Source organism: Mercenaria mercenaria, unplaced genomic scaffold (genome assembly GCF_021730395.1).
Source record: "Mercenaria mercenaria strain notata unplaced genomic scaffold, MADL_Memer_1 contig_3307, whole genome shotgun sequence".
In the NCBI taxonomy this organism is placed as follows: Eukaryota; Metazoa; Mollusca; class Bivalvia; order Venerida; family Veneridae; genus Mercenaria; species Mercenaria mercenaria.
Genome location: NW_026461432.1, coordinates 1 through 27,713, shown reverse-complemented (window position 1 = coordinate 27,713; position 27,713 = coordinate 1). Strand labels below are relative to the sequence as shown.

General features: G+C 35.9%; 1 protein-coding gene across 1 annotated transcript in view; it reads left to right on the top strand.

Annotated features, from left to right (window-relative positions):
• The window catches only part of LOC128552935 (mitochondrial proton/calcium exchanger protein-like), a gene marked incomplete at its 3' end in the record, with an annotated part of 66,694 nt that extends 38,986 nt beyond the window's left edge, over window positions 1–27,708 (top strand). Inside the window, exons 3-14 of the mRNA XM_053534012.1 lie at window positions 7,167–7,221; window positions 9,740–10,289; window positions 15,274–15,411; window positions 16,427–16,573; window positions 17,480–17,692; window positions 18,714–18,854; window positions 19,360–19,470; window positions 19,898–20,014; window positions 21,066–21,230; window positions 23,088–23,262; window positions 26,546–26,694; window positions 27,571–27,708. Coding sequence (XP_053389987.1) covers window positions 7,167–7,221; window positions 9,740–10,289; window positions 15,274–15,411; window positions 16,427–16,573; window positions 17,480–17,692; window positions 18,714–18,854; window positions 19,360–19,470; window positions 19,898–20,014; window positions 21,066–21,230; window positions 23,088–23,262; window positions 26,546–26,694; window positions 27,571–27,708 — 2,099 coding nt within the window. The remainder of the gene's footprint in view (window positions 1–7,166; window positions 7,222–9,739; window positions 10,290–15,273; window positions 15,412–16,426; window positions 16,574–17,479; window positions 17,693–18,713; window positions 18,855–19,359; window positions 19,471–19,897; window positions 20,015–21,065; window positions 21,231–23,087; window positions 23,263–26,545; window positions 26,695–27,570) is intronic.
• Between the last annotated feature and the right edge of the window lie 5 nt (window positions 27,709–27,713).

Sequence of the window (27,713 nt, the reverse complement as noted above, 5' to 3'; positions counted from 1 at the left end):
TCCCATGTATCTCGATCATAACGGCTACCAAAATGTGTGAAAAACATACACATACACTAAGGGTTAATTATCAATTAAGGTTTTTTTCCCCAACATATTTAACATTATTTTGTTTAATCTTTATCTATCTATCTATACTGCAGCGCTCCTCTCTACGAGTATTATGTGCAGCTGCGCGCCTGTACAAGAAGTTAAAAGTAGATTGGATAGGAGGGTAAAAGTAATACACGGTGTGTATTGCAGTATAAATACAGTTGATAGTGTTAAAAACAAGAAGGATTTACAGATAAAAGCAGCTTAAAAACAGGTCTATCATGTTAAGCATTGTGTACAAGTTTGGTCACACCCTGTTTAAACTGATTCAGGGTGGGGGCTTGCACAAGTTGTACTGGAAGGGCATTCCAAAGTACTATGGTGGCTGGGAAGAAAGAGTACTTATAGTAATTACAGGGAGTGAGGATCTGAGTATAGGAGTGGGGATGCATATGTCTTGTTAGACGGGATGGGGGGGCTGACATAGTGGGGGAGTGGCACAGCAACCAAACCATTCACTATCTTGTAGAACATAAGGAGGCGTGAATCAGATCTCCTATCTTCAAGGGTACGCCATCTCTGCTGACATAGCATGTTTGTGACACTGCTGTAAGGGGAGTAGTCATGATTTACCCATCGCGCTGCCCTTCGCTGAATCATTTCGATCTGGTGGGTGTTTTGTTGGGTGTAAGAGTTCCAAACACAGCTAGCATATTCTAGCTGTGGCCTGACTAGTGATTTGTAAGCTATTTCTCGAACTTTTGGGTTCTTGCATGGGATGTTTCGTTTAATGAAGTTTAGTGTTCTGGTAGCTTTGGACGTGACTAAATTGATGTGTTTATTCCAATTTAGATCTGAGGATATAGTGACCCCAAGGTACTTTGCATCAGGAACTGTTTCCAAGACTTGGCCATGGAGTGTGTATTTTGATTTGAAAGGGTTTTTTGACCTTGTTATGTTCATAACAGTGCATTTTGAGGGGTTGAACTCCATGTCCCACTTACTTTCCCATATCTGTAACCTATTTAAGTCTTGCTGGAGGATGTTTTCTTGGGCAGAACTATTTACAGTTAAGTAGACAGCAGTGTCATCGGCGAATAACCAAACCTGTGAAATTAGATTTTCAGGCAGGTCATTAATGTAGAGTAAGAATAGAAGGGGGCCTAGGACGGAGCCCTGTGGGACTCCGGACGTTACTGGAACTTCTTCTGATGTTTCACCATTCACAAGGACAGACTGGCGTCTGCCAATCAAAAAAGACTTGACCCATTGCAACGTGGTGCCCTGAACGCCATGTTGATGAAGTTTATACAGAAGTTTCAGATGGTTAACCTTGTCAAATGCTTTAGAGAAGTCCAGAAGGATCAGGTCCGTCTGGTGGCCTTGAATTAAGTTTCGGGATAGATCTTCTACAAGTTCGAGTAACTGCGTTTCGCATGACCTTTTCTCTCTGAACCCATGCTTTAGGTCATAGAGGACATTGTTAACCTGGAAGTGCTTGGTAATATTAGAGGCTATGATGTGTTCCAGTAACTTACAAAGAATGCAAGTTAGGGATATAGGCCGGTAATTTGCAGGATTGCTTTTGTCACCCTTCTTAAATAAAGGAGTGACATTGGCCTTGGTCCAGTCAGCTGGGATAGTGCCCGTGTCAAGGGACCTTTGAAAGAGCTTAGTGACTAGTGGTGAGATTTGTTCACTAAGATTTTTAAGAAGGATCGGCTTTAGACCATCGGGACCAAATGCTTTATCTATTTTTAGGGACGAAAGGAGTTTCTGAACACCATTTATGCCTATAGTGACCTTTGGCATTTTGGGATAATTTGGTTGGTAATCAGTTGGTATAGAGAGTAGAGACTGCACTTTCATTTTACAGAGTTGGCCCAGTTTGAGAGGTGACATTGGGGTGAACACGGACTGGAATTGACGATTGAGGATATTGGCCTTCTTTTTATCATCCGTATGAATTTGACCGTTTCCTAGGAGTGGGGAAATGCCTTGGGAGTCTTGCTTGGCATTTTTGGCAAGGGAGAAAAGTTTCTTACGAGACAATTTTGACCTGTTTGTGGGTTATCCGGATCATCTTGACATTCTAGGACATAATCTATGTAGTTATCATGTGCTTGTTTGATATTTTTCCTGACAAGATTTTTAAAATTCATGTAATGTTGTTTGACCTTTGGTTTGGTGTTGTTTTTGACCTTTTGGAACATCTTATTTCGTTTCCTAATCTGACGTTTAATGCTTTGGGTAATCCATGGTAGTTGGGGTCTTGAGCCTATTCTCTTGGTTGGAATGAATAGGTTCGTACCTTCGGATAGAACCTCTTTGAATTCTGACCATAGGCCTTCAACAGACCGTGTGTTAAAACCTTTAAACAGGGAAGGGGATTTTGACTTTATGAACTGCTGACATTTTGACCAATCTGCTTTTTTATATAAGTGAACTAGGCGGGGTTTCATTTTATTGAACCTTGGCTTAACATCTGAGTGTACTTGTACTATATCATGATCGGACAATCCCGCCATAGTGTTTACATGTTTGACCAGAGTTGGGTTTGAGGTGAGGAAGAGGTCTAAAGTGTTGTTTAACCGTGTAGGGAGACTAACCATTTGCTGGAGAGAGAAATCATTTATGATAGAGATTAATTCTTCATAAATTCTACTGTGAGAGCAGCCAGGTTTCAGAGTTGGTGTGCCCTCGGAGTCCCAGGACAGCTTGGGGAAATTAAATCTTTATATCTTTTTTTCCTGCCATTTCGAATCCTCGTGATTTATTTGGTGTTCCTCGGTTATTTACGTTCCGAAAGAAAATGTAACAAACTGGATGAACGTTTTCATCTGTAAACGATTTAGATCCAAGTTTAAGGTGAATTCTGATGAAATGTTATTTGTTTTCTTCATTTTCAACAAAATTTGAAATGTAAATGACCCTGAATCTCTAGAAAAACGGAGGTCCGTACCCCTAGAAAACCCCTAAGGGCCTTGTCTAGAGGTACGGATCCGTACCCCTAGACACTTCCTAATTAATTTTACCATTTCAGCAAGCTATGCCCTTTTATTTATTTGTGTTTACTGTGTCTCCAGAAGTGTACTCGTCGCAAACTGTCCGCCATATTGGAATGATATAATAAACTAGTACGAATGAATGCGAAATCGTCGACACTGGAGCCGAAATAAACTTGAAATTTAAACTTAAAAGGTATAAGACAATAAAAGAAACTATTAAAACAAAATAAGTAATTTCAGTATTGATTACATATCTTTGAACGTGAAATGTGATCAAAGAATATGTATGAAATTTTAAGGGCAATTAAATTAGTTTATTCATCTATAAACATGTAATGACGCAAATACAAACCAATATTATCTTATATTTAAATAATTTAAACATAATACAAGTTTAAAGCAAATAACATTTAAAAACTGCAAAGTAGTTTTCACGCATTCATTCGTACTAGTTTATATCATTTGAATACGGCAGACACGGTATGCGGCGAGTACACTCTGGGAGACAGTAAACGCAGATAAATGCAAGGGCATGGTAAAATTAATTAGGATAATAATATATAATATAATATGCATGACATTTACCAAGAAACAAAGTGGATTTCAGCAGTATTATGCGTAGAAATAAAATTCCGGTTCCCTAGCCTATGCACGGTATTTTGCTCAGAGAACCGGTTCCGGACGAATAAATTCGCAGTCTAGGGAACCGATTCCGGTTCTCTAGCCCCTGCCGTTTAAAAAATTCCCATATCCCAAACAAAAAAAAAGGCCCAATAAACACTGTCAATAAACGCCACTAAAACCATGATCCGCAAGCGAGTTGTTTATCCAATAAACACCATCAAAACCGTGTTCCAATTTCACATGCAAATGAGCTAATGGATCGCTAATTAACATAAATGTGTCATTTAACAACACGCTAATGGAGCGCACAATAGATCGCTCAATGGAACGCATAATAGATCGTATAATGAATCGCTTAATGGAACGCTTATATAATAAATCGCTTAATAGATCACTCAATGGAATTATGCGTTTCATCAAACTGATACATTCCTAACTACAGGCTGTATTTAATTGAAACCTGATGCATTCAGTTTTGACAGAGCTGGGACACAGACGATATCATTATTGGTTATAATAAAAATACTCGCTCAAAATGTCAACTGCTGCGATGGTCGAGAGAGTACAGACGCTAGTCTGTAAGCTTATTTTTGGGCAGGGCCACGGGTTCGCTCCACGCTATGGGCGATCTTTTTTTTTTCTTTTTTTTTAATGATTTTTTTATCTTGAGAATATATTGTTAAAAAGAAAATGAAAATTTTATATTAAAAAAAGAATGCCCAAAGCGCGGAGCGAACCCGCGGCCCTGCCCAAAAATAAGCTCACAGAACCAGCGTCTGTACTCTCTCGGCCATCGTGGCAGTTGACGCCATGAGCGAGTATTTTTATTATAACCACTAACGATATCGTCTGTGTCCTGGCTCTGTGTAGTAAATTTCACTGCGCAACATCAAGCTGGAATCTATTCTTCTATTCCTTGGACAAACTATTTTGTGTTGAAAACACTCGAAGTAAGTTGTCTTTAGTTTTTCTGAGCATTGATAGTATATGGGAGATTTTTTAAACTGAAATGGTAACAGAAGTTGTTGTATGATCGAGACATGTGCTCAGTTTGATTTAAAAGGCGAAAATATATTGGCTGAAGGTTGGCAGGGGCGGATTGGGAGGGGAACAGGTTCTGACCCCCAAGTGTCTGTGGTTGGAATCATCACAAATCGGCGTGTTGTCTATAAATCTGTAGTTAATAAATCAGGCTTTAGTTAATGTGAAATAAAGCAAAGCCTCAAAGCGAGCTCAAAGAAATCTGGTGTAGTTAAAAATGTGACATAGAAACTATTCACTACTCAAAAGAATCGCTTGATTACATCTCGGAAAGTAATTCGCTTGATTACAGCATAAACTTGCCTTGCTGACATTTTATGAATGCAATGTATAGTTTGTGTTTTGTTTCTTCAATTTAGTGTCATCGGCAGTCTGCTGTTTTTTGAAGAAAGTGTCTAGCCATCCGGTAACAGGATGCCTAACCTGCGTTCTAGCCGTTTGGTTACAGGGGATTTTCTAGCCGTCCTGTAATAGATTTCCTAATGAATAAGTAATCTACTTAAGATATCGATACTTATCTGCAAATAAAATTTTGTGTGAATACGAACTAAAGATTTTTTTTAAAAAAGTCACTGCATTATAACAAAAGTTTGCTGAACTCAATAATGGCGAGATCGCCGTGACGTCAGTCATTAAAATCTGTTCATCTGGTGGCTTTTATGGGATCGGAATTTTTAAAGTTTAACAACTTTTTCACTGGATTTTCAAAATCAAAACAGTTTTGAAATACTTACAATTTTCATGATTTAATTAGTGTTCAAACATTTTTAATGAATAACTGATTTAAATGACTTAATTTCAATAGCGGCAGTGTGATGTTCAAAACTTAAGCGTTCATAATTAATCCATTTTATTTCAAAATAATAGTCAAAATTAATTATTGAACTGCTTCTTTTTTAAGCTTTCCATTCTTCAGATATATATATATATATAAATTTGTGTTTTGAGAATTAAAGTTTAGGCCATTAGAAAAACATCACTTTTTACAAAATAACATGGACGTTTGGCGATCAATGTTTGATCATTTCTAAAAATAGAATATCAACTGATTTGTATACAAACACGATCTCTTGCGTTTTATTGACTGAAAAATCAGTAAGTATTGATAACTAGGTAAATAACATTTAAAACTATATAAAACCATTACTTATTTATTAAGAAATCAATTACCAGACGGCTAGAAAATCCCCTGAGGATTTACTAGCCGTCCAGTAACTGGACAGCTAGAACGCAGGCTAGGTGTCCGGTTACCGGACGGCTAGACACTTCCTTTATTGAAACCGGTGTCGGGTAAGATATCTCTTCACACCTGTAGCATCATAATTCATATTTTCAAAGATTTAAGTCTCTTATTTAAAAATATGAATTAAATTCGACCCATTTGAAGTTTCTGCATGAATATTAATGTTTAATTTATTAAAGCAAGTAAGTCTGACCAGTATATTATGACTTTTTTGGATTTCTAACAGTAAAATGCAGATACGGGTAAGGCTTAAGAGGGATGACAAAGTTCTATAAAATATCAAGTCATAAAATAAGTCATCCCAATAAGCCAAATGAGGTTAATCCTTAGTCACATAACAATATGCCTAGCCTATATACATTCTGCCTGTCTTGTAATTTAACCGGATGCTTAGCCAGTCCCATGGGGATTTTCTAGGCATCAGGTAATCAGTCCTGGTGGCGTATTAAAATTGCACTGTCGGTCCGAGTAAATTCTCTTCCGGGCTATAACTCTGTCATCCATTTAGTCTGAAATAACTTTGCATTTATAAAATTTAATGTTCCCCATAATGAGATGACATGTCATGCCCAAGACCCAAACCTCTAGCTCCAAGGTCAAGGTCACACTTAGATGTCAAAGGTTAACATGGTCTGTTTCTTGTCTGGTCCATAACTCTGCCATTTATCAAGGGATTTGAAAAAAAAATTGACACAAATGTTAGCCATATTGAGAAGATAAGTGCGACACAACCATATTGAGAAGATATGTCGCACTTATGACCTTGGTCTCATAGGTCAAGGTCATAAAATGATTTATACCTATACTATTCTGGTGTATTTTGCGCAGACAACTATAGCATTCTTGGGCACGCCCTTGTGGGGCATTTGTCACCAGTAGTGATAGCTCTTGTTTGAGTTGTGTATTTAACTTTTAAAATATTTTAATCTAACTTAGGAAAGTTAATACCGGTATTGGCGTTTTACCTGAATCGTGATTGGTTTTTAGTACACAAGCTCCAAAGTTGTGTAACTATTTATGTATAAATAAGCTGATGGTTTTGGTGAGCTTGGCTTTCTTCTCAAAATGTAGGTACTTAAAATATTGAAGACACAATGAAAGTATAGTTTGTGTTCATTGCCATGAACTTACTAAATTTTATGGTGTCCGAGTGAGTTAGTCAAGAGAAAAATTTAACAAGTCTTAAAATGAATTCTCTACAACATTATTGTTTTCAGAGCCAAGTAAAAGATACTATATATGTGGCTGTCAGCAGATCTATGCCTTGGGAAGGTATGATGATTTTCATTTTTAGCTCATCTGATTTTTGGGGGAAAAAATGATGAGTTATTGTCATCACTTGATCGGCGTCGGCGTTGCCTGGTGAAGTGTTATGTTTAGGTCAGCTTTTCTCCTAAACTATCAAAGGTATTGCTTTGAAACTTGCAACACTTGTTTACCATCAATAGCTGATCCTGTACAGCAAGAAACATAACTCCATCCTGCTTTTTGCAAGAATTATGGCCCCTTTTGGACTTAGAAAATATCAGATTTATTGGTTAAGTTTTATGTTTAGGTAAACTTTTCTCCTAAACTATCAAAACTATTGCTTTGAAACTTGCAACACGTGTTCACCATCATAAGCTGACCCTGTACATCAAGAAACTTAACTCCATCCTGCTTTTTTCAAGAATTATTGCCCCTTTTGGACTTAGAAAATCAGATTTCTTGGTTAAGTTTTATGTTTAGGTCAGCTTTTCTCATAAACTATCAAAGCTATTGCTTTAAAACTTGCAACACTTGTTCACCATCATAAGCTGACCTGTACAGCAAGAAACATAACTCCATCCTGCTTTTTGCAAGAATTATGGCCCCTTTTGGACTTAGAAAATATCAGATTTATTGGTTAAGTTTTCAGTTTAGGTAAACTTTTCTCCTAATCTATCAAAACTATTGCTTTGAAACTTGCAACAGATGTTCACCATCATAAGCTGACTCTGTATGTAAAGAAACATAACTCCATCCTGCTTTTTGCAAGAATTATGGCTCTTTTTGACTTAGAAAATCATGGGTAGGACAATTTTTCTACTATACAAAAAAAGTCAGATGAGCGTCAGCACCCGCAAGGTGGTGCTCTTGTTAAAATTTTTGTTTTTAGCTCAACTACATGTATATAAAGTATATGAAGAGCTATCCTGTCAGGGTTCTACCCAGGATTTTGTTACAGTCGCTTGATTCAAACTTGAAATAGTTGTACCACATTGTATGCCACGTGATATTACACATGATGCATTACTTTTGCGTAATTTTTCCTTGAATTTCGTCTCTTTTATACTTGGTTAATGTTTTGATACACTTTTCCTGTATCTCTGTTACGTGTATAAATGCAGTACTTAATTGTTCATACAATGTATATTCTAATAGATATGAAATTAGAGCATACCCGGTAATATACATGTATCTTTAGCCCTTACCCTGCTAAATTTCCATTAACTGTTAAACGGGGTTTTAAACTGTTAAAAGGAGTGCTTACCAAAAATATACTGGCTGAATGGCGAGCAGTGCAGATCTTGATCAGACTGCACAGATGTGCAGGCTGATCAAGATCTACACTGGTCGAAAATGCAGTATCTGTCGCAGGGCACACGTTTGGCCATTTTTGGGGCCAAATATGTGCCCCACTCCCCTCATATAATAATATGTTTTTTTGCCCTTTCTCAGAAGAAAATTCCCTTGATAATAGGTTGTTTGACACAAGTAGATAAGAACTCTCTTTCAAATTATATTATAGTGCCTCTAAGGAAAGTTACTGCTGAAATGTAGTTACCTTAGTGAGAAATAATTGAAAACAGTATTAATAAGTGTGAAAAGTAGTAACATATATATGGCTAAAAACTTCCCTGTTTTGTCTTAAAACGACGAAAAATTCCCCTTCCTGAGGGTATGGGTACCTGTCCCCAAAAGTTGTCCAGTGCCCTGTATCATGTCAAGCATGAAAGGTTATTTAATTTTATGAATGATGTTCTTTCTATTCAAAACAACATATTGTGAGATAATTATATAATACATGTATGTGTACAATGTATTCACTTTTAGCATCAAAAACAAACAACTCGGAACAATCATGATGATAGAATTAATTTTATCAAATTGCTGCCATTTTGATGATGTCATAACTCGGTCCAGTTGCAGAAATTGGCTTGGAATGAACTTAACACATTAAGAAATAGATTGCACGGGACCCAAAATACGGCTTTAAGCAAACGCACTAAACCTGATTTTTAGCTCATCTGATTTTTTGTAAAAAAATGATGAGTTATTGTCATCACTTGATTGGTGTCGGCATCGGCGTTGCCTGGTTAAGTTTTATGTTTAGGTCTGCTTTTCTCCTAAACTATCAAAGCTATTGCTTTTAAACTTGCAACACTTGTTCACCATCATACGCTGACCCTGTACAGCAAGAAACATAACTCCATCCTGCTTTTTGCAAGATTTATGGCCCCTTTTGTACTTAGAACTTAGAACTTCATAAAAAAGTTTGAAATGCACCTACTCTTACTCCAACTTTGAAATTATTGAAGAGATTTGTTTAAAGCTTGGAAGTAGTGATTAATTTAAATGCAAAGCTCTTGTACAAAAATTGTCTTCAAGTTTCCTCTATTTTCATGTATAAGGAGAATATCATTCATGACCATTTTAACTGTCTAGTTTAGAAGCATTCCAGTGTCCTTTATCTTTTGACAGCCTTCTTTTCATTCTCCTTAAAGTTTCTTTATAAATTTATTTGTATTTTATTTTGATGTTTTTTCAGCATCAACGATGAAGATGGACGTAGAAGCTCTTCCAAATATAGCAACATATATCCTAGCAACAGATACATGTTCAAAGCTGCGTCTTCTTCAGCACAGAATACATGGACCATTTCCAACCACCATTATATATCCCGGTTTATACATTCCTCAGCTCTCTTTACAGACTTAAATCTTTACCAGGACTGTTTGATTAAGCGTTCATTTCATTCGACAGTCTACCTAGCTAAAGAAGAAACAGTTGTAGAAAAGGCATTAAAAAATTTGAAAGACAAGAATGCAAAGGAAAAAGTTAAACCTAAAGCACCTATACCAGTTCCACAGAATAGATTTAGAGTCTATGCTTTGAAAATTTATACAAAATGGCAGAAATTTATAACATTCGTAAGAGAACATGGATTTCGTGGAGTTCTGAAACATATGTGGGAAGAAATGAAATTCTATAAAGATGGACTTAAATTGTTCTGGAAAGACTTGCGTATTTGTATACCACTTAGTTATAAATACTTAACCAAAGGAAGGTCATCATTAACTAGAAGAGAATATAGATTGGTAAGTATTATTTGTAAGTATATATATCTTTAACATTTACCCTTGCAAATTTCTAAAATGGACTGGTCCATCATTCATTTTTAGCTCGACTATTCGAAGAATAGTCTAGCTATTGTACTCACTCTGGCGTCGGCGTCACACCTTGGTTAAGTTTTTGCATGCAAGTACATACAGCCATCAGTTAAAGGCATATGGCTTTGAAACTTATTTTTTCTTTTTCTAGGTCAATTACCAACCTCTCTGGGTCAAGTCCCATAACTCTGACATGTATTTTGAGAAAATTATGCCCCCTTTTGGACTTAGACAATTTTGGTTAAAGTTTTACATGCAAGTTACTATCTCCAAAACTAATGCAGATATTTAACGGAAACTTCACATGTGTCTTCGGGGTTATAAAACTAGTTGATAGCAGCAAGTCCCATAACTCTGACCTTCATTTTGGCCAAATTATGCCCCCTTTTGGACTTAGAAAATTCTGGTTAAAGTTTTGCGTGCAAGTACATACAGCTATTTCTAAAAGGCATAGAGATTTGAAACCTATTTTTTCTTTTTCTAGATCAATTACCAACCTCACTGGGTCAAGTCCCATAACTCTGACATGTATTTTGAGAAAATTATGCCCCCTTTTGGACTTTAAAATTCTGTTAAAGTTTTACATGCAAGTTACTATCTCCAGAACTAATGCAGATATTGAATTGAAACTTAACATGTGTCTTTGGGGTTATAAAACTAGTTGATAGCACTAGCAGCAAGTCCCATAACTCTGACCTTCATTTTGGCCAAATTATGCCCCCTTTTGGACTTAGAAAATTCTGGTTGAAGTTTTGCGTGCAAGTACATACAGCTATTACTAAAAGGCATATAGATTTGAAACTTATTTTTTCTTTTTCTAGATCAATTACCAACCTCACTGGATCAAGTCCCATAACTCTGACATACATGTATTTTGAGAAAATTATGCCCCCTTTTGGACTTAGAAAATTTTGGTTAAAGTTTTACATGCAAGTTACTATCTCCAAAACTAATGCAGATATTGAATTGAAACTTAACGTGTGTCTTCGGGGTTATAAAACTAGTTGATAGCAGCAAGTCCCATAACTCTGACCTTCATTTTGGCCAAATTATGCCCCCTTTTGGACTTAGAAAATTCTGGTTGAAGTTTTGCGTGCAAGTACATACAGCTATTACTAAAAGGCATATAGATTTGAAACTTATTTTTTCTTTTTCTAGATCAATTACCAACCTCACTGGATCAAGTCCCATAACTCTGACATGTATTTTGAGAAAATTATGCCCCCTTTTGGACTTAGAAAATTTTGGTTAAAGTTTTACATGCAAGTTACTATCTCCAAAACTAATGCAGATATTGAATTGAAACTTAACATGTGTCTTCGGGGTTATAAAACTAGTTGATAGCAGCAAGTCCCATAACTCTGACCTTCATTTTGGCCAAATTATGCCCCCTTTTGGACTTAGAAAATTCTGGTTAAAGTTTTGCGTGCAAGTACATACAGCTATCATTTAAAGGCATATAGCTTTGAAACTTATTTATTCTTTTCCTAGGTCAATTACCAACCTCACTGGGTCAAGTTCCATAACTCTTAACATGTATTTTGAGCAAATTATGCCCCTTTTGGACTTAGAAAATTCTGGTTAAAGTTTTACATGCAAGTTACTATCCCCAAAACTAATGCAGATATTGAATTGAAACTTAACATGTTTCTTCGGGGTTATAAAACTAGTTGATAACATCAAGTCCCATAACTCTGATATGTATTTTGGTCAAATTATGTCCCCTTTTGAACTTAAAACTCTTTTGATATTTAACCTTTTTGGGTAATATTTTCCTGCTTCTGGGCCAATATTTCGAATAGTCGAGCTTGGCTGTCTTACGGACAGCTCTTGTTATTTGGGCAATACCATTTATCATTTGAAGGAGTGTTCACTGAAAATTTACTGACTGAATAACAAACAGTGAAGACCATGATCAGACTGCACAGACATGCAGGCTGATCTTGGTCTGCACTGGTCACACAGGCACAACCACTTGCTGCCAGCAGGCTAAAGGTTAATGTATTTCATGTGGTAGCATATTAATCGAGGAACATTGTCAGAGATTTGATAGAACACAGTAAATATTCATATTGCAGTTCTCCTGTAGAGCTCTGCACAGTACTGTAATAAACTAAAACATTGAATTAAAGCTTGATTAGAGCACAGTAAATACATACTGCAGTTCTCTTTGTAGCGGCACAGTACTATAAACTAAAACATTGAATTAAAGCTTGTGTCTTTCAATTAGAGTCAAGTTGTGCTACTTAGGCACTTCAAGGCCTTTGTCTTAAATGTTACAAAACAAATATGTAGCTTACATTTACAGTATATTATTAGAATTTTGGTTTTTTAATTCATAATATTAGTTCTATTTAGCAGGGCTCACACTGGCCTCCGAGAAATAATAGCCAACTTTTGAAACTATAAAAAATAATAGCCAAAACTGGACTTTGCATGTAATGTTTATAATTAAAAAGAACAAGTTTTTTTTTATTGGTTTGAAAAGTTGTAGCCCCAACAGGGGTGTGGGAATTGGGGATTCATGGAAATTACCTCATATTGGGGGCTCCCCCCTCCCCCTTAAATGCTTTCAAAGATAAGACCTATGCTATAATCTGATGGATTCTGAAGGCATTTACTGGACACATATTTATAGCTTGCATAAGGCTGCTAAAATGATTGACTCTGTCTGACATTGTTGACTGGGCAATAGCTCAAACCCCATTCGTGCACACACAGTATGGGCACAGTTGCACAAAAGGGAAAGTTTTGAGTATCAGTCATGTTTATACATTTTCTTTTTATATATCAAAAGTGTTTCCATGATTCTTTTGACCACAACAGTTAATTGCACTTAAATTGCCCCAAAAGTACAAAACAATCGGGTCGCAAAAATACGTGATATTTGGCACACTATTTAATTACAGCTTTTTGTCAACATGTTTCCAAGGCTTTTTTCAATATTAAATAATATTTTTATGTGTTTTAGAATGTTTCTACTTACGCTAATGACAGTATGCAGGCAAATTTATTTGTTGATTTTTTAGCTTGCCCGTATCGGCCATGTTACTAAAATTAGAAACAAGACTGGGTTTTCCGATTATTTCTGGGTTTAATGTGCAAAACAGACATTTATTAATCTTGGTAAAAAAATATCTGGCCTGTAATATTTCAACATGTACATTCGCGTTCTTTTCAAATTAAGGAAAATAAAAAAACTTTGAGATTTTGTCACTTAAAACAATTGCATTTCAAGATAAAAAAAAGTTGCCGGTACAAATTGGTTTGTCAGTCAGGGGTGTAACTGTTTCAAGTTATCACATTTTATAACCCATTTGAGTTACTGCGTTTACTTTCATAACTTGTTTCAGTTATCATAAAATATTACAAAGCCCTCCTGTGTCAATTCCTCATTTTGAATGTGACTAATGCAATCATTTCCTGAATCCTTGGCCTTTTATCTTTCTAGCTGTGCAGTAAATTTTTTTACGCAAGGCTGATAAAGTCTTACGCAAATGGTTTTTAAGCTATAAAACTCTTAACATCCCATTATGCTCATCAGGTCATTATCAGACTAAAAGAGAATTTGATTAACCACAGTTTGCTACTAATTGCATTTTAAAGCTCACTTAGTGAGAACAGTAAAAAGGCTTTTTTTGAATAACTTACCTGGGTTATCCTTATTTTATAACTAATACAGGTTATAAAATTCTTGAAAAAGTAACTGAAATAGGTTACATAACCTAAAACAGTTACACCCCTGACTGTTTGTCGTCTGCCGACTATTGAGTTGAAGAAAATTTGCGTTGGTGTTTGCAAGTGTTCTCAAAAAGTAGCCTGCCAGTTCAATGTGACTTAAATGCTGGATTAGTAAGATTGCATTCCGGTTATAATCGGTTTAATTGTCGTCTGCATTCTACCGCCTTAGGCAACGTTATCAGCATAGCTGACACGTGTTTGGAATACACGAGGCAATAAACAGTACGCTTTATCGATTTTTCCACGCTAGCTGACCGCGGGTGGCATAATTATTTATGCAGCTATCAAATAAAATAATCGCCAGTTCAAGTCGCCAAAATGAAAAAATATTCGCCATTTAAATAAAATAATCGCAAATGGCGATAATGGCGACTGACAGCGTGAGCCCTGATTTAGGGTGGCTAATTCAGGGCTCTTGTTTGGCAAAATTTGGGGCCTAATATCGGCCCAATTCCCTTCTCAGATTAGTATGTTTTTTCCTCCCTATTTCAAAAAAGTTCCCCCCTCAAGTCCAAGAACATCAGTGCTAAGCGCTTTGCAGTTGACTTGTTGGCCTTAAATTTTATTGTTTCCGAAAATTCAGTGGCTCAGAGGAAGAATTACAAAGTGTGATGCCTGAATAAGGTTGTTTATAATTGGCAGAATTCATACAGCAGAGTTCATAATTAACAGAATTCAAGTTTGGGTCAGTAAAGTTGAAAAGAATGTTTATATTTGTTTGCATTTCTTTTCGCGTTTGAAATTCCCCCTCAAAAGATTTTTTTTGAAAAATCATGCAAAATTCCCCCCTTGCATGGACCCTGGCCCTAGTCCCAAAAAGCAAGCGAGAGCCCTGTAATTTAAAGTCTAAATTATCTTGCAAGTTTTGGGTACCTTTTATTAAGCTTGTTTGATATTTTTGAATTCCTGAGATCTGTTTGAAGTTTATATCTTGTCCAATTGATAGTGGTAGGAATGAAGTGTGTGAGAAAGTAATCTAGCTAGCTTATGGAAGGTTGGTGGTTCAAACCAAGTGCCCGCACGTGATGAAATAATGCTTGGAGGGCATCTGGAGTCTTCCTCCACCATCACAACTGGAAAAGTAACCAAATGACCTAAATTGTGTCAGTGTAATTGTAAACCTAACAAAATGAAGTGTGTATAATTATAATCACATGTATCTGTATTTCAGTTAAAACAGACATTGGTAGACTTATTACTGATGTTCCCCATATTGCCAACCTTGATCATACCTTTTATGGAGGTACTGATTCCTGTCTTCTTGTGGATTGGGATGATCCCTCAAGTTTTTGTATCAAAGGAAGCTAGGGTAAGAGCTTGTTTTTGCAACAGATTTAAGAAGAAAGTAGCTATTTTACATTAAATTCCAAAATTCATTAAATTAAATACACTTTCCTTTGCTGTTTAATGCTATTACTTGCAGATATTTGTGGCAAGGGAAATGTTTTTGAAAGCTCCCTTTCACTCTTACTGAGTTTCAAAAATTATTTGAAGCATCTTACATTGTAATTTATTTACAATGTGTTAGTTTGTTTGTTTGTTTGTTTTGGGTTTAACACCGTTTTTCAACAGTATTTCAGTCATGTAACGGCGGGCAGTTAACTTAACCAGTGTTCCTGGATTCTGTACCAGTACAAACCTGTTCTCTGCAAGTAACTGCCAACTTCCCCACATGAATCAGAGGTGGAGGACTAATGATTTCAGACAATGTCATTTATCAAATAGTCACGGAGAACATACACCCAGCCCGAGGATCGAACTCGCGACCCCGCGATCCATAGACTGACGCTCTACCTACTGAGCTAAGCGGGCAGGTCTTATGTGTAATTGTATTGAATGTAATAAAACAGGTTTTGGTCTATAAACATGTATGCTGAGATGCGTACATTTCACTTTTACTGTAGACTGGGTACTATTCATAAAGGTTTTATTTTTCTAGTATATTCGCTGTCAGAACAACATGTGACTCTGTGAGCTCAAAAATTCATGAATAGTAACCCTTACCCTGCTAGATTTATATAATGAACTTTGGATAGTACCATTAACTATTAAAAGGGGTGCTTACCAAAAGATACTGACTGAATGGCAAACATTGCAGATCATGATCAGACTGCATGGATGTGCAGGCTGATCATCATCTACACTGGTTGCAAAGGCAGAATCAGTCATTTTCAGCATGAAAAGTTAGGAATCATTTTTCTACCAAAGTAGAAACAACCACGAAGAACAAGTTCTTAACAATACATATAAAGTTTATGTTCATGGTTTATTTATTTCATGTTCAACTTCTGTTTGACATTTAACCAGTTGTTTGCCTTATACAGGATACAAAAATGCGTGCCAAGCTACAGAGAAAAATTGAATCAGCTAAACTGTTGGTAGACAGCCTTCATAATATGCCACTGAAGGCTAAGAGTAAAAAGGATGACACAGCATCTAGTGTGCAAGAATTTACAGAATTTATGCACAAGGTAGATAGATAGAACTTGTTAATTTGAGTTTTTCCCCATCTAGGTCATGTTTGCAATAGGGTAAAATGAGTGCTGTCACTTAATTTAAATATAGTGATGATAATGAAAGTTTAAGAAGTACTTGTAAACAAATCAAAAATTGCCATCAGGTGAGAACAGTTCTTTTATGGGCAGATTGCTGTTTTTATACGCCCATCTCTGAAAGAGCAGGGCTTATTATGTGAACACCCATGGTGGGCGGGCGGCGTCCATAGCATATCCACTCTCTGAGTCAACTCTAAGTCGAACAGTTTTCATCCAATCTTCACCAAACTTGCTGACAATGTTTGTGGGCATAATATCTCGGCCAAGTTCGATAACTAGCCAAATTGCCCCAGGCATTCTTGGATTATGGTCCTTGAATTACTCTAAAAACAGTGACTTTAGCATTGTCCGTTCTAGGTAGAAAGTAACTGACAATGTTTGTGGGCATAATATCTTGGCCAGTTTCGATAACCAGCCAAATTGCTCCAGGCACTCTTGGATTATGCTCCTTGAATTTAAGCCAAGTTTGATGACAGACGTATTTTGTGACAGTCTGGCACTCTTGTTTAACTTATTTGAATCTAGGTAGAGTATGATATTTGAGAAACCACTTTGATTCATAGATTTAGACATTCACATTAATATGAAATCATAATTATTTTGATGGAAGTTTTTTTGTGGATTTTATTGTTGTGTTCATCCACAATCTTAAAATCTATGAATTTATGTGCTCATGAAATAGCTATTTTATCCCAGGTCATAAAGTCTTAATTCCTACAAAAATAAAATTAAATGGTTTAAGAGTATTTATTGTATTATGTATTATTTTTATTATATAATGCATATAGTTATATCATAAATATCTATTTGTACATTTTTTAGGTGAAAAGCAGTGAAGTGATACCAACTATATCAGAGATACTGAAGTTTTCTCGACTGTTTGAGAACAGTTTGACTCTAGATGATCTCAGCATCAGGCAGTTACAGGGACTGTGTAAGCTCCTTGGTATCGGCTTCCTTAGTGACATACCTAATGTCAGGGTACTCCGATTTCAGATTGATACTCGAATGAGAGAACTTACAGTGGATGATAAGGTAACCAGTTTTGACTCATTTGTATTGTTTGACTCCTGTTATGTCATTGCTGACTCGGTTACCAACCAGTAATTATGTCTCCCACCACACAGTGGTATGGGAGACATATTGATTTACTCCAGTCTGTGTGTTTGTCTGTGTGTCTGTCACAAAGCTTGTTCGCACTCTAAGTCGAACATTTCTCATCCGATCTTTACCAAACTTGAACAAAATGTGTTTGCCAATAAGTGCACGGCCAACTTCGATAACTGGCCAAATCAATCCAGGCACTTCGGAATTATGACCCTTGAATTACCAAAAAAACACTCGGATTTCTTGCGCATTTTAAAAGTAGTATTGGTGTCAAAAAAGCGCATGCACATGTGCTCGAAGTAAACAGTATATAAAGACTGACTTACTATTTAGATGATTAGGCAGTTGTGGGAGACATGTGCTTTTCTCAAAAGCATCTCTAGTTCACTAATTGTTCCAGCATAATCAATTTTGGATAATTAATTATTGGTGATAATTTCTGTTACATCCAAGGTTTGTAGGTAAAACTTTTTCAGTTTCAGATTTTCCTATTAGAGTTCCATGGTTTTCACGTTGTATAGGTAGAACTTAATGTCAGGTTCAGATTTTATACAATGCTTGATTTATAAATGCTTGATCCAAGACAACAGCAGTGCTTAGCAGTACTGTGAATGTGATGACTGTTTCAATATCACATCAGAGAAGTGATTTTTTTTTTTTCAAATCAAAAGAAAATGATTCAGTTCTGGCTCATTTTGACAAAAGACGGCAGATTTCAATAAAAAATCTATTACTTGACATTAGCATTTTTGTAAAATTTTAATTTGATTGTAGTAAATACAAGGAAAGAAAAAAAAATGTTTGAGTGTAGCATTATCCAGTTAACATAATTTGTAAAACATATGTAAAAGAATGTAGAAAAATAGTCAATAGACATGTCAAAGTAAGTTTTTTAGAAAATATTAATGCTCTAGGTGATTAATTGAATAAACTTGCTGTTTGATTACAGTTTATATTACGTGATGGTATTGATAGTCTGACAACAGAGGAGCTTCAGGGTGCTAACAGAGCTCGTGGTATGAGAGCACTTGGTATATCTGAGGATAGGCTAAAACTACAGCTGGAACATTGGCTTGAACTTCATCTCAAGGTATTTTATCCAAAAAAAAAAGGACTGAAAGCTTGGGAAATATTTATTTCATGTAATTCTCAAGAGTTTTGTTTGTTTTGGGTTTAACACTGTTTTTCAACAGTATTTCAGTTAGTTGACCTAACCAGTGTTCCTGGATTCTGTATCAGTACAAACCTGTTCTCTGCAAGTAACTGCCAACTTCCTCAGGCATTGACATCGCTGTTGGTTAAAGTTTTTGATAAAGTCAAATATCTATGACTATCAAAGCTATTACTTGAAACTTAAAGTATTTAATTACTATTAAAGTCTACACCAGGAGAAACAATCCCCATAACTCTGATTTGACATAGTTATGCCCCGTTTTAACTCAGAATTTTTTTATTTAAGTTTTATTGAGTTTTTACTGGCAAAGCTCTAATTCAGAGTCAAACACTGAGAAAAACCGAGCGGCTGTCTTATGGACAGTTCTTGTTTGTAGTGTGTTTTATTTAAAGAATTTTTTACACATTAGTTATTCTTGCAGGAACAAGTACCTACTAGTCTTCTACTGCTATCAAGAGTTATGTACCTTGATGAAAACCTGACTCCTGCAGAACAACTCAAACAGACCATTTCATCTCTTCCCGAGACTACTGTGAGTACTCATATCTCTACAACAGAATATCCTATCATACTCTTCCGCTGTTAACACACTTATTGTGAAAGAGATTTTGTTTGTATTTTAGCTTGAAAAAGATTTTATACATTTAAATTATGTATTTTGATATTTTAAATTCATATTACAGTTGTATATGTTAAGAGTTGAAGAAGGTAACACAAAAGTGTAACAATACCAATCTATAGACTATAGTGCATTTTAAAGGTTTCTTATGATAGATTATATAATTTCATTTCTTATTTATGTTTAACACAAATTTGAACTATGCATTTACTTTAACTTTTTTCATCTGCAGAAAAGAGTTTGATAATATTCTTGATAATACCAATTACAAAGATTTTGTATATATAACATGTACATTATTAAAAGAAATGGTATTATGTTGTATCATGTAACTATATAGGTTGACAAAGCTAAAGTTACGTCCGCAGAGTCGAGTGGTGAGAAGGTGGATAAGGCAACAAAGATTAAAGTTCTTGAAGAGGAGACTAAGGCCATCCAAATGGAGAAGGAAGAAGCGGTATGATATCTACATCATTTATATAATCATTCTGTTTTGCCATACTTAAAATTGAATTCTAACTTGATGAAATAGTTGATAAATGTTGTTCCGTCTGTGATTTTAAGAAATGATGTTCAGGAAAGTAGTCCTTGAAAGTTTGAAAACTACTTGAAAAGTACTTAAAAATATTGAATTTTGACAATGTAGTTTGAGGAGTGGTATGCAGGCACCAGTTTTCAACACATTCTATTTTTATTTGAAATAAATCTACAAGGTATTGCCATCATTTGATCGTCTGCATTGGTTATAACTTTTGTTTAGGTCCACCTTTTCTCAAAAACTATAAGAGCTTAAGCTTTAAAACTTTGTACACTTGTTTGTCATCATTAGGTAACTAAGTAGGCCAAGAACCATAACTCTGATATGCATTTTGTTAAAATTATGGCCCTCTTTGTTCTTTAAAAATTTGAGTTTCCTGGTAAAATATTTTGTTTAGATCCACCTTTTCTCATAAACTATAAGAGCTACAGCTTTGAAGCTTTGTACACTTGTTTATCATCATAAGGTGACTATGTAGGCCAAGAACAATAACTCTGATATGCATTTTGTCAAAATTATGGCCCTTTTTTTACTTAGAAAATTTGAGTTTCTTGGTTAAAATTTTGTTTAGGTCCACCTTTTCTCAAAAACTATAAGAGCTACAGCTTTGAAACTTTGCACACTTGTTTATCATCATTAAGGTACTATGTGTGCCAAGAACCATAACTCTAACATGCATTTTGTCAGAATTATGGCACTTTTTGTACTTAGAAATTCTGAACTACAATTTTTTTCTTACATACTGACCAGCACTTGCAGAAAAGCGATGGCACCCATAGACAGTACTCTTGTTTTGTTTGACATTACTTGTTTTTCAGTTGGCCTCTATCAATTAGACCTCATGTAGTTTTCTCAGAGGATTCTAAAATGAGATTTCTGCACACAGTGCTTTATTTACTTGATTAAATATAGTGACAAATACATTTCCTTCTGTAAATGAGTAGTAAAAATACTCTTGCTACTTATTTAGGCTGAGGAAGAGAGATTGGCAAAAGAGAAATTGGAAAAACAACATGAGGAAGAACGTCAAGCACGTCATGCTGCAGAGGAAGAAGAAAAACGAAAACTGGCAGAACTTACATTACAGAAGATGGAAAATCAACAAATCATTGACAAGCTTGCTCTTCAACTTAAGGTAAATCAACAGTGTAATGTGTCACAGCACCACTACACCACCTGAGTTGTTTACTACAGGTCTATGGAAGTGGCTGTAACGTTTTTTTTCTGGTTTTGAAATTATTTCATAGAAAAGTTTTCTGGGTGACTTTCTACCAAGATTGTTCAAATTAATCTGAATCATCAACAGACATAGTAAGGGTATGGTCATATTTCCCTGTTTGTATAAAGTGGAAACTTAAAAAACCTTCATGTTAGAAACTACTGGTTTTAAAATAATTTGACGTGATTGATCAATGGATTACTTTCTACCTAGATTGTTCAGATTGTTATCATTCATAAAAAAAATCATAAGATACAGTCACTTTTTATGCCTCCGCCATAAAATGGGGGTGGGGACATATAGTGTTACCCCTGTCCGTGTGTGTGTTTGTCCATGTGTTTGTGTGTGTGGGAAAGGGTGATGTTTGTGTCCGGACCATAACTTTGACATGCATGGTCCGATTTCAGAATAATATGACACAAATAATAAGCATGGAAAGACAATATGTCATGCGCAAAAATCAGGTCCCTAGCTCAAAGGTTAAGGTCATAGTCCTTGGTTAAAGTTAGCCAATTTTCACTACATATATACTGATAATGTGGTCTTCGTGTCCGGTCCATAACTTTGACATGCATGGTCCGATTTCAAAATAATTTGACACAAATAATAAGCATGGATAGAGGATGTGTCATGCGCAACAATCAGGTCCCTAGATTTAAGGTCAAGGTCAAACTTAGAGGCCAAATACAAGAATGACTTTGTCTTCAGCATTTCTTCTTCATGCATGGAGGGATTTTGATGTAGATTGGCTCAGTGTCCCTAGTTTTGAATTACTTCCCTATTTTGTTTCTCTAAAACAAATATTCTTTTCAAGAAGCTTTGGTCAAATTTGAAATAATTTCATGGGAAATGTCAAGTAAAAAAATACGGCATCTTCTCTAAAACCACTGGTCTGAGTTTGAAATAATGTCAAAGAAATGTTCCTTGGGTAACCCTCTAAAGTCATCTCGGTTTGCAAGTAGGAACTTGGCTGCCTGGGATGGGTCGGGTTTCCCTTCAAAAAATGTATATGGCACTGTGGAAAACTTTAAAAAAACTTCTCTGAATCTGCAAGCCAGTTTTCAAAGTCATTTGGCAGAAGTGTCTCATGTTATACCTGTTAGAGCTGCGAAACTCTGGGGTAGGTGATATATGGCCATTATAACTATCTTATTCTGTGTTACTTTTGCACCAGAAGTGACTTACAAAAAGTTTTGAGCCATTCTGACCAATGGACTCGGAGCATTAGCTTATTTCTGAGATATCATAGTTTTATTTTTCTTTTCAGTGTTGCTTGTGTGTACTTTTTAACCACAGTAGGCTACAAATCAGCTTGATTTTAGCATACAAAGTTATATTTGATGTTAAAAGATAACATAAAACTTTAAACAGGACTTTAAATTAAAATTGAAAAAAAAATCATAAACAATTTCTAACCAGAATAGAAATCACAAACCTTAGAAGAAATAAATATCATTGCATTTTCTGGTTTATAAAAGCTTTAAGATGAAATAATCAGAGATTTTACCACTTGCTCCCTTCACAATGATGAATGCATAGCGGCTTTCTTTTAACCTTTACCCTGCTAAATTTCTAAAAAGGACTGGTCCATCATTCAGTTTGGGCAGTACCACTTACTATTCAAAGGGGTGTTCACTGAAAATATACTGACTGAATAGCCAAAAGTGCAGACCATGACCAGCAGGCTGATCTTGGTCAGCACTGGTCACAAAGGCAGAATCACCTGCCACTAGCAGGCTAAATGTTAAACATTACACAATAATGTTCTAACAGGAGGAGAGAGAGAAAAGTATGGATACTGCAATGAAGGCTGAAAGGGAACCAGAACCTGAGCCAGAAGTAGAAGCTCCTGTAACAATGGAACCAGCCGTAAAGGAACAGGATATTACAGAAGATGTTATACCAGAGCTAGATATGGCTGAACCAATCATTGAACAGCCGTCTGAAGGTAAAAGATTATGTGAGCCATGCCATGAGAAAACCAACATAGTGGGTTTGTGACCAGCATGGATCCAGACCAGCCTGCGCATCCGCGCAGTCTGGTCAGGCTCCATGCTGTTCACTTTTAAAGCCTATTGGAATTGGAGAAACTGTTAGCGAACAGCATGGATCCTGACCAGACTGCGCGGATGCGCAGGCTGGTCTGGATCCATGCTGGTCGCAAAGCCCACTATGTTGGTTTTCCCATGGCGCGGCTCATGTTATCATTTGTGACAGCTATTTGTCCATACCTACTGTATGATCCACCTAATATGTAACAGAGCTTTTCATAAATTGTGGCTTTCGCAATATCCAGATATGAACAATATGTCATTCTAAAGGTTTCCGAAGGTGGTAGTAAGCTCTTTTTGAAGCTTTGTATCTGTAATAGTGTCAGGTTATGACCGAAAACTCATTTTTTCTGTTGCAAAAATGAGGCATAATCACAATTACTCATTTTTTTTAGCTCAAAGGTGAGCTTTTGTGATTGCCCTGTGTCCGTCGTCGTCCGTCCGTCGTCAACAGTTTGACTGTTAACACTCTAGAGGTCACAAATTTGGCCCAAACTTAATGAAACTTGGTCAGAATGTTACCCTCAATAAAATCTTGGATGAGTTCGATATTGGGTCATCTGGGGTCAAAAACTAGGTCACCAGGTCAAATCAAACGAAAAGCTTGTTAACACTCTAGAGGTCACAATTTTGGCCCAATCTTAATGAAACTTGGTCAGAATGTTACCTTCAATAAAATCTTGGACGATTTCGATATTGGGTCATCTGGGGTTAAAAACTAGGTCACCAGGTCAAATCAAAGGAAAAGCTTGTTAACACTTTAGAGGTCACAATTGGGGCCAAATCTTAATGAAACTTGGTCAGAATGTTACCCTCAATTAAGTCTTGGATGAGTTTGATATTGGGTCATCTGGGGTCAAAAACTAGGTCACCAGGTCAAATCAAAGGAAAAGCTTGTTAACACTGTAGAGGCCAGATTTATGACTGTATCTTCATGAAACTTGGTCAGAATGTTAATCTTAATGATCTCAAGGTCAAATTTGAATCTGGGTCATGTAGGATCAAAAACTAGGTCACCAGGTCAAATCAAAGGAAAAGGTAGTTTACACTGTAGAGGCCACATTTATGATCATATCTTAATGAAACTTGGTCAGAATGTTAATCTTGACAATCTATAGGTCAAGTTCAAATCTGGGTCAGGTGGGGTCAAAAACTAGGTCACTAGGTCAAATCAAAGGAAATGCTTCTTAACACTCTAGAGGCCACATTTATGACTGTATCTTCATGAAACTTAGAATGTTAATCTTGGTGATCTTTAGGTCAAGTTCATATCTCTGTCATGTCGGATCAAAAACTAGGTCACCAGGTCAAATCAAAGGAAAAGCTATTTAACACTTTAGAGGCCACATTTATGACCATATCTTAATGAAACTTGGTCAGAATGTTAAACTTGATGATCTTAGGTCAATAGGTCAGGTGAGCGATACAGGGTCTTCATGGCCCTCTTGTTAAGATACAGCCTTGAAATTTGGATGACATGTACAGTTTTGCACACCGATCTTAAAACTGACTTTCAGTTACCATGAATGTGACTGACCTACTGACTTACTTTCTTAATATTTTAGCATCAGTTTGCCATTTGAAACATGTGGCTCATATTACTCAGGTGAGCGATCCAGGGTCATCTTAACCCTCTTGTTCTACAGAAGATATCAAAGTTACTGCATTGAAATATTGCTTTTATGCTAACCAAGATATATCCTCAAAGTGTTAAAACAGTCTGTTTTCAAGTAAAATTGAAATTTATATATGAGCTGACTATCTCATTATCCCCCACCGATGAAATCGGGAGGGGGGTATTGAAATGGCGTTGTCCGTCCGTCACATCCGTGCATGTGTGCGAGCCCACGAATGAACATTTGTTGGGTATAGAGAACAATAGGTAACGGTAAATTCTATTCATTCCGTAGTGTTTATTGGGTACTTTTTGTAGCATAATGGGTACTTTTTAACAAAAGAAATACCCAATAAAGGTCCATCTGTAGGAACGTGCGTCCGTCCGCAGCAATATCTCAGTAACTTGCAGGTAGAATTTCATGAAACTTGAAATAAATATGAACCAGCATACTTCGATGATGCCTGTCATTTTTTTTTAATTGGTCAATTTTCCTTAGAGTTATTGCCCTTTAATTGTTTAAAAATCTACAGATTTGTACATAACAAACCAACCAATTGGTAGAATTTCATTAAACTCCTTTCATTCTTTTCCATGAACATTTATAATAAACATGTGAAGTTATGTACCCACACCTGGTCACCACCTTGCCTTGGTCACACCCCCTCCCCCCCCCCCCCCCCCCCCCCCCCCCCAGAAAAAAAAAAAAAAGATAATTTTTCATTCTTTTCTATTATTTTTTTTTTCAAAAATTTTCCATGAATATTTATCAACATGCAAAGTTGTACCATTCCCCCACCTCACTCCTCCACCCAGTCATGCCCACCACCCCAAGCATGCATCACCCCCCCCCCCCCCCCCCCCCCCCCCCCCCCCCGCATTTTTTTTTTTTTTCATTTTTAATTTTCCATCAATATTTATAATCAACAGATGATGTTTTGTACCCTCACCCAGTCACCCCCGCTGCCCCCCCCCCCCTCCCCACCTCCCCCACCAAAAAATAGCATTCATTTTCTGTTAAATTGATTTTGACTAATGAAATTATTTGCCTCTTAGTAACATCCTTAATTTTTTGCCGGATATACTGTTTTGCCGTTCCTCACCACAAACCCTTTTGGCGGGGGATACCATTTCATCGAATTTGCTTGTTTAATTAATTAAGAGATGTTTGGATATTGGGTTGCAGGGGTAGTAAGCTTTTAGTACCGGTAGTTAATATTCTCATTGAATGAATATAGAATCATCATATTTTTATTTCATGGTCCCTTGAAATTTCAGAAGCTGTGAAGTCACCAATAATTATGGGAGACTATTTTTTGAGTGTTCTTTAGATGTGTTAATCCACGAAATGCAGTTAAAGTGAACAAATAAATTGCAATTTATTTTATCTTTAAACTTTGAAATCCATGAATTCAGTTGTCCATGAAATAGCTGTTTTGGACACATCCAAGGCAATTTTTTGCCAACAAAGTTTAATTCTTTCATAGTAAAAAATTTTATCAGATCTCTATTACATAATTCTTAAAAAGACAAACACTTGATGAGAAATATTTTTGTTACTCTAGAACCTGTAGATAAAGCAGAGAAGATAGAAGAAGATCAAGATATTACAGCCCAGGACCTTGGAGATATTGAAAAAGCTATTGAAGACCAAGCACAACATTATAAAGATGAAATAGCCGAAGTGGCAGAGGAATTAGATGAGTACAAAGAGGTAAACATTGTATTGATACTGGTTATAGGACTCCGTTAAAAGGGTAAATGACTTTGAAATGATGACAGTTTTTCAGAAAACAACATCCCAAGTCAAATGGCAATGATATTGTGAAAGTTGGTATGTCGCAGAGAGATTCTTGAAAGACCTTCTTCATAGCTGCATTTTCACTTTGAATTTTATGCAGAATGCTTACAGATGAAAATTTTCACAAAGTTCTGGGTATTTTTTTTATCTTTTTTTTTTGTGACATGCTTACTCTGTAATCAACCGTATAAACTATACAAATAATAAATATTCCTGGATTTATAATGGTCACTGCGTTTATTGTGTTATAATTTTGTTTGTCAAATACAGTTCTAAATAAAACTTGGTGACAAAGTTCCAAATGGGAGGTTTGTTTGTTTTGGGTAAATCACTGTTTTTCAACAGTATTTCAGTTATGTTACAGCATGCGCTTTACCTGACCAGTGTTCCTGGATTCTGTACCAGTACTAACCTGTTTACTGCAAATAACTGCCAATTATTCTCTTGTAGTCTGAATATTACTACAGTAGAAAATGTGTCTATAAAGTCAGTTTTAATAGATAAATTTTGAATTAAAATTATTGACATGAACAAGTAATATGTCAGGAAAAGCAGTAGTGTGATCACCAGTCTGGATTATTCAAAAGACAAGTCTTTGTAGTTTTAAACATAGTTAAACATGCAGATTTTTTTCTCCATTAGCTCTGGCACATGAATATAAAAAACTGACAGGAATTATATGCTTTGCTTATGAAATGAAATATAAACGAAAGGTTATGAGTTTGTTTTTAGTCATCTACTATGTGAATATGTATACTAGCATATGTATTGCTTTACCATCTTACACAGGATGTTGAGGATATAAAAGCATTGTGTTTGAAGACTGATTATGAAAAGGAAATAGAAGAAACCTTTAATGCTAAATTATTGCTGAAACGTATGGACAAGGTACTGAAACAGTTTGACACGTCGATATCCAAACTTCAAGACGA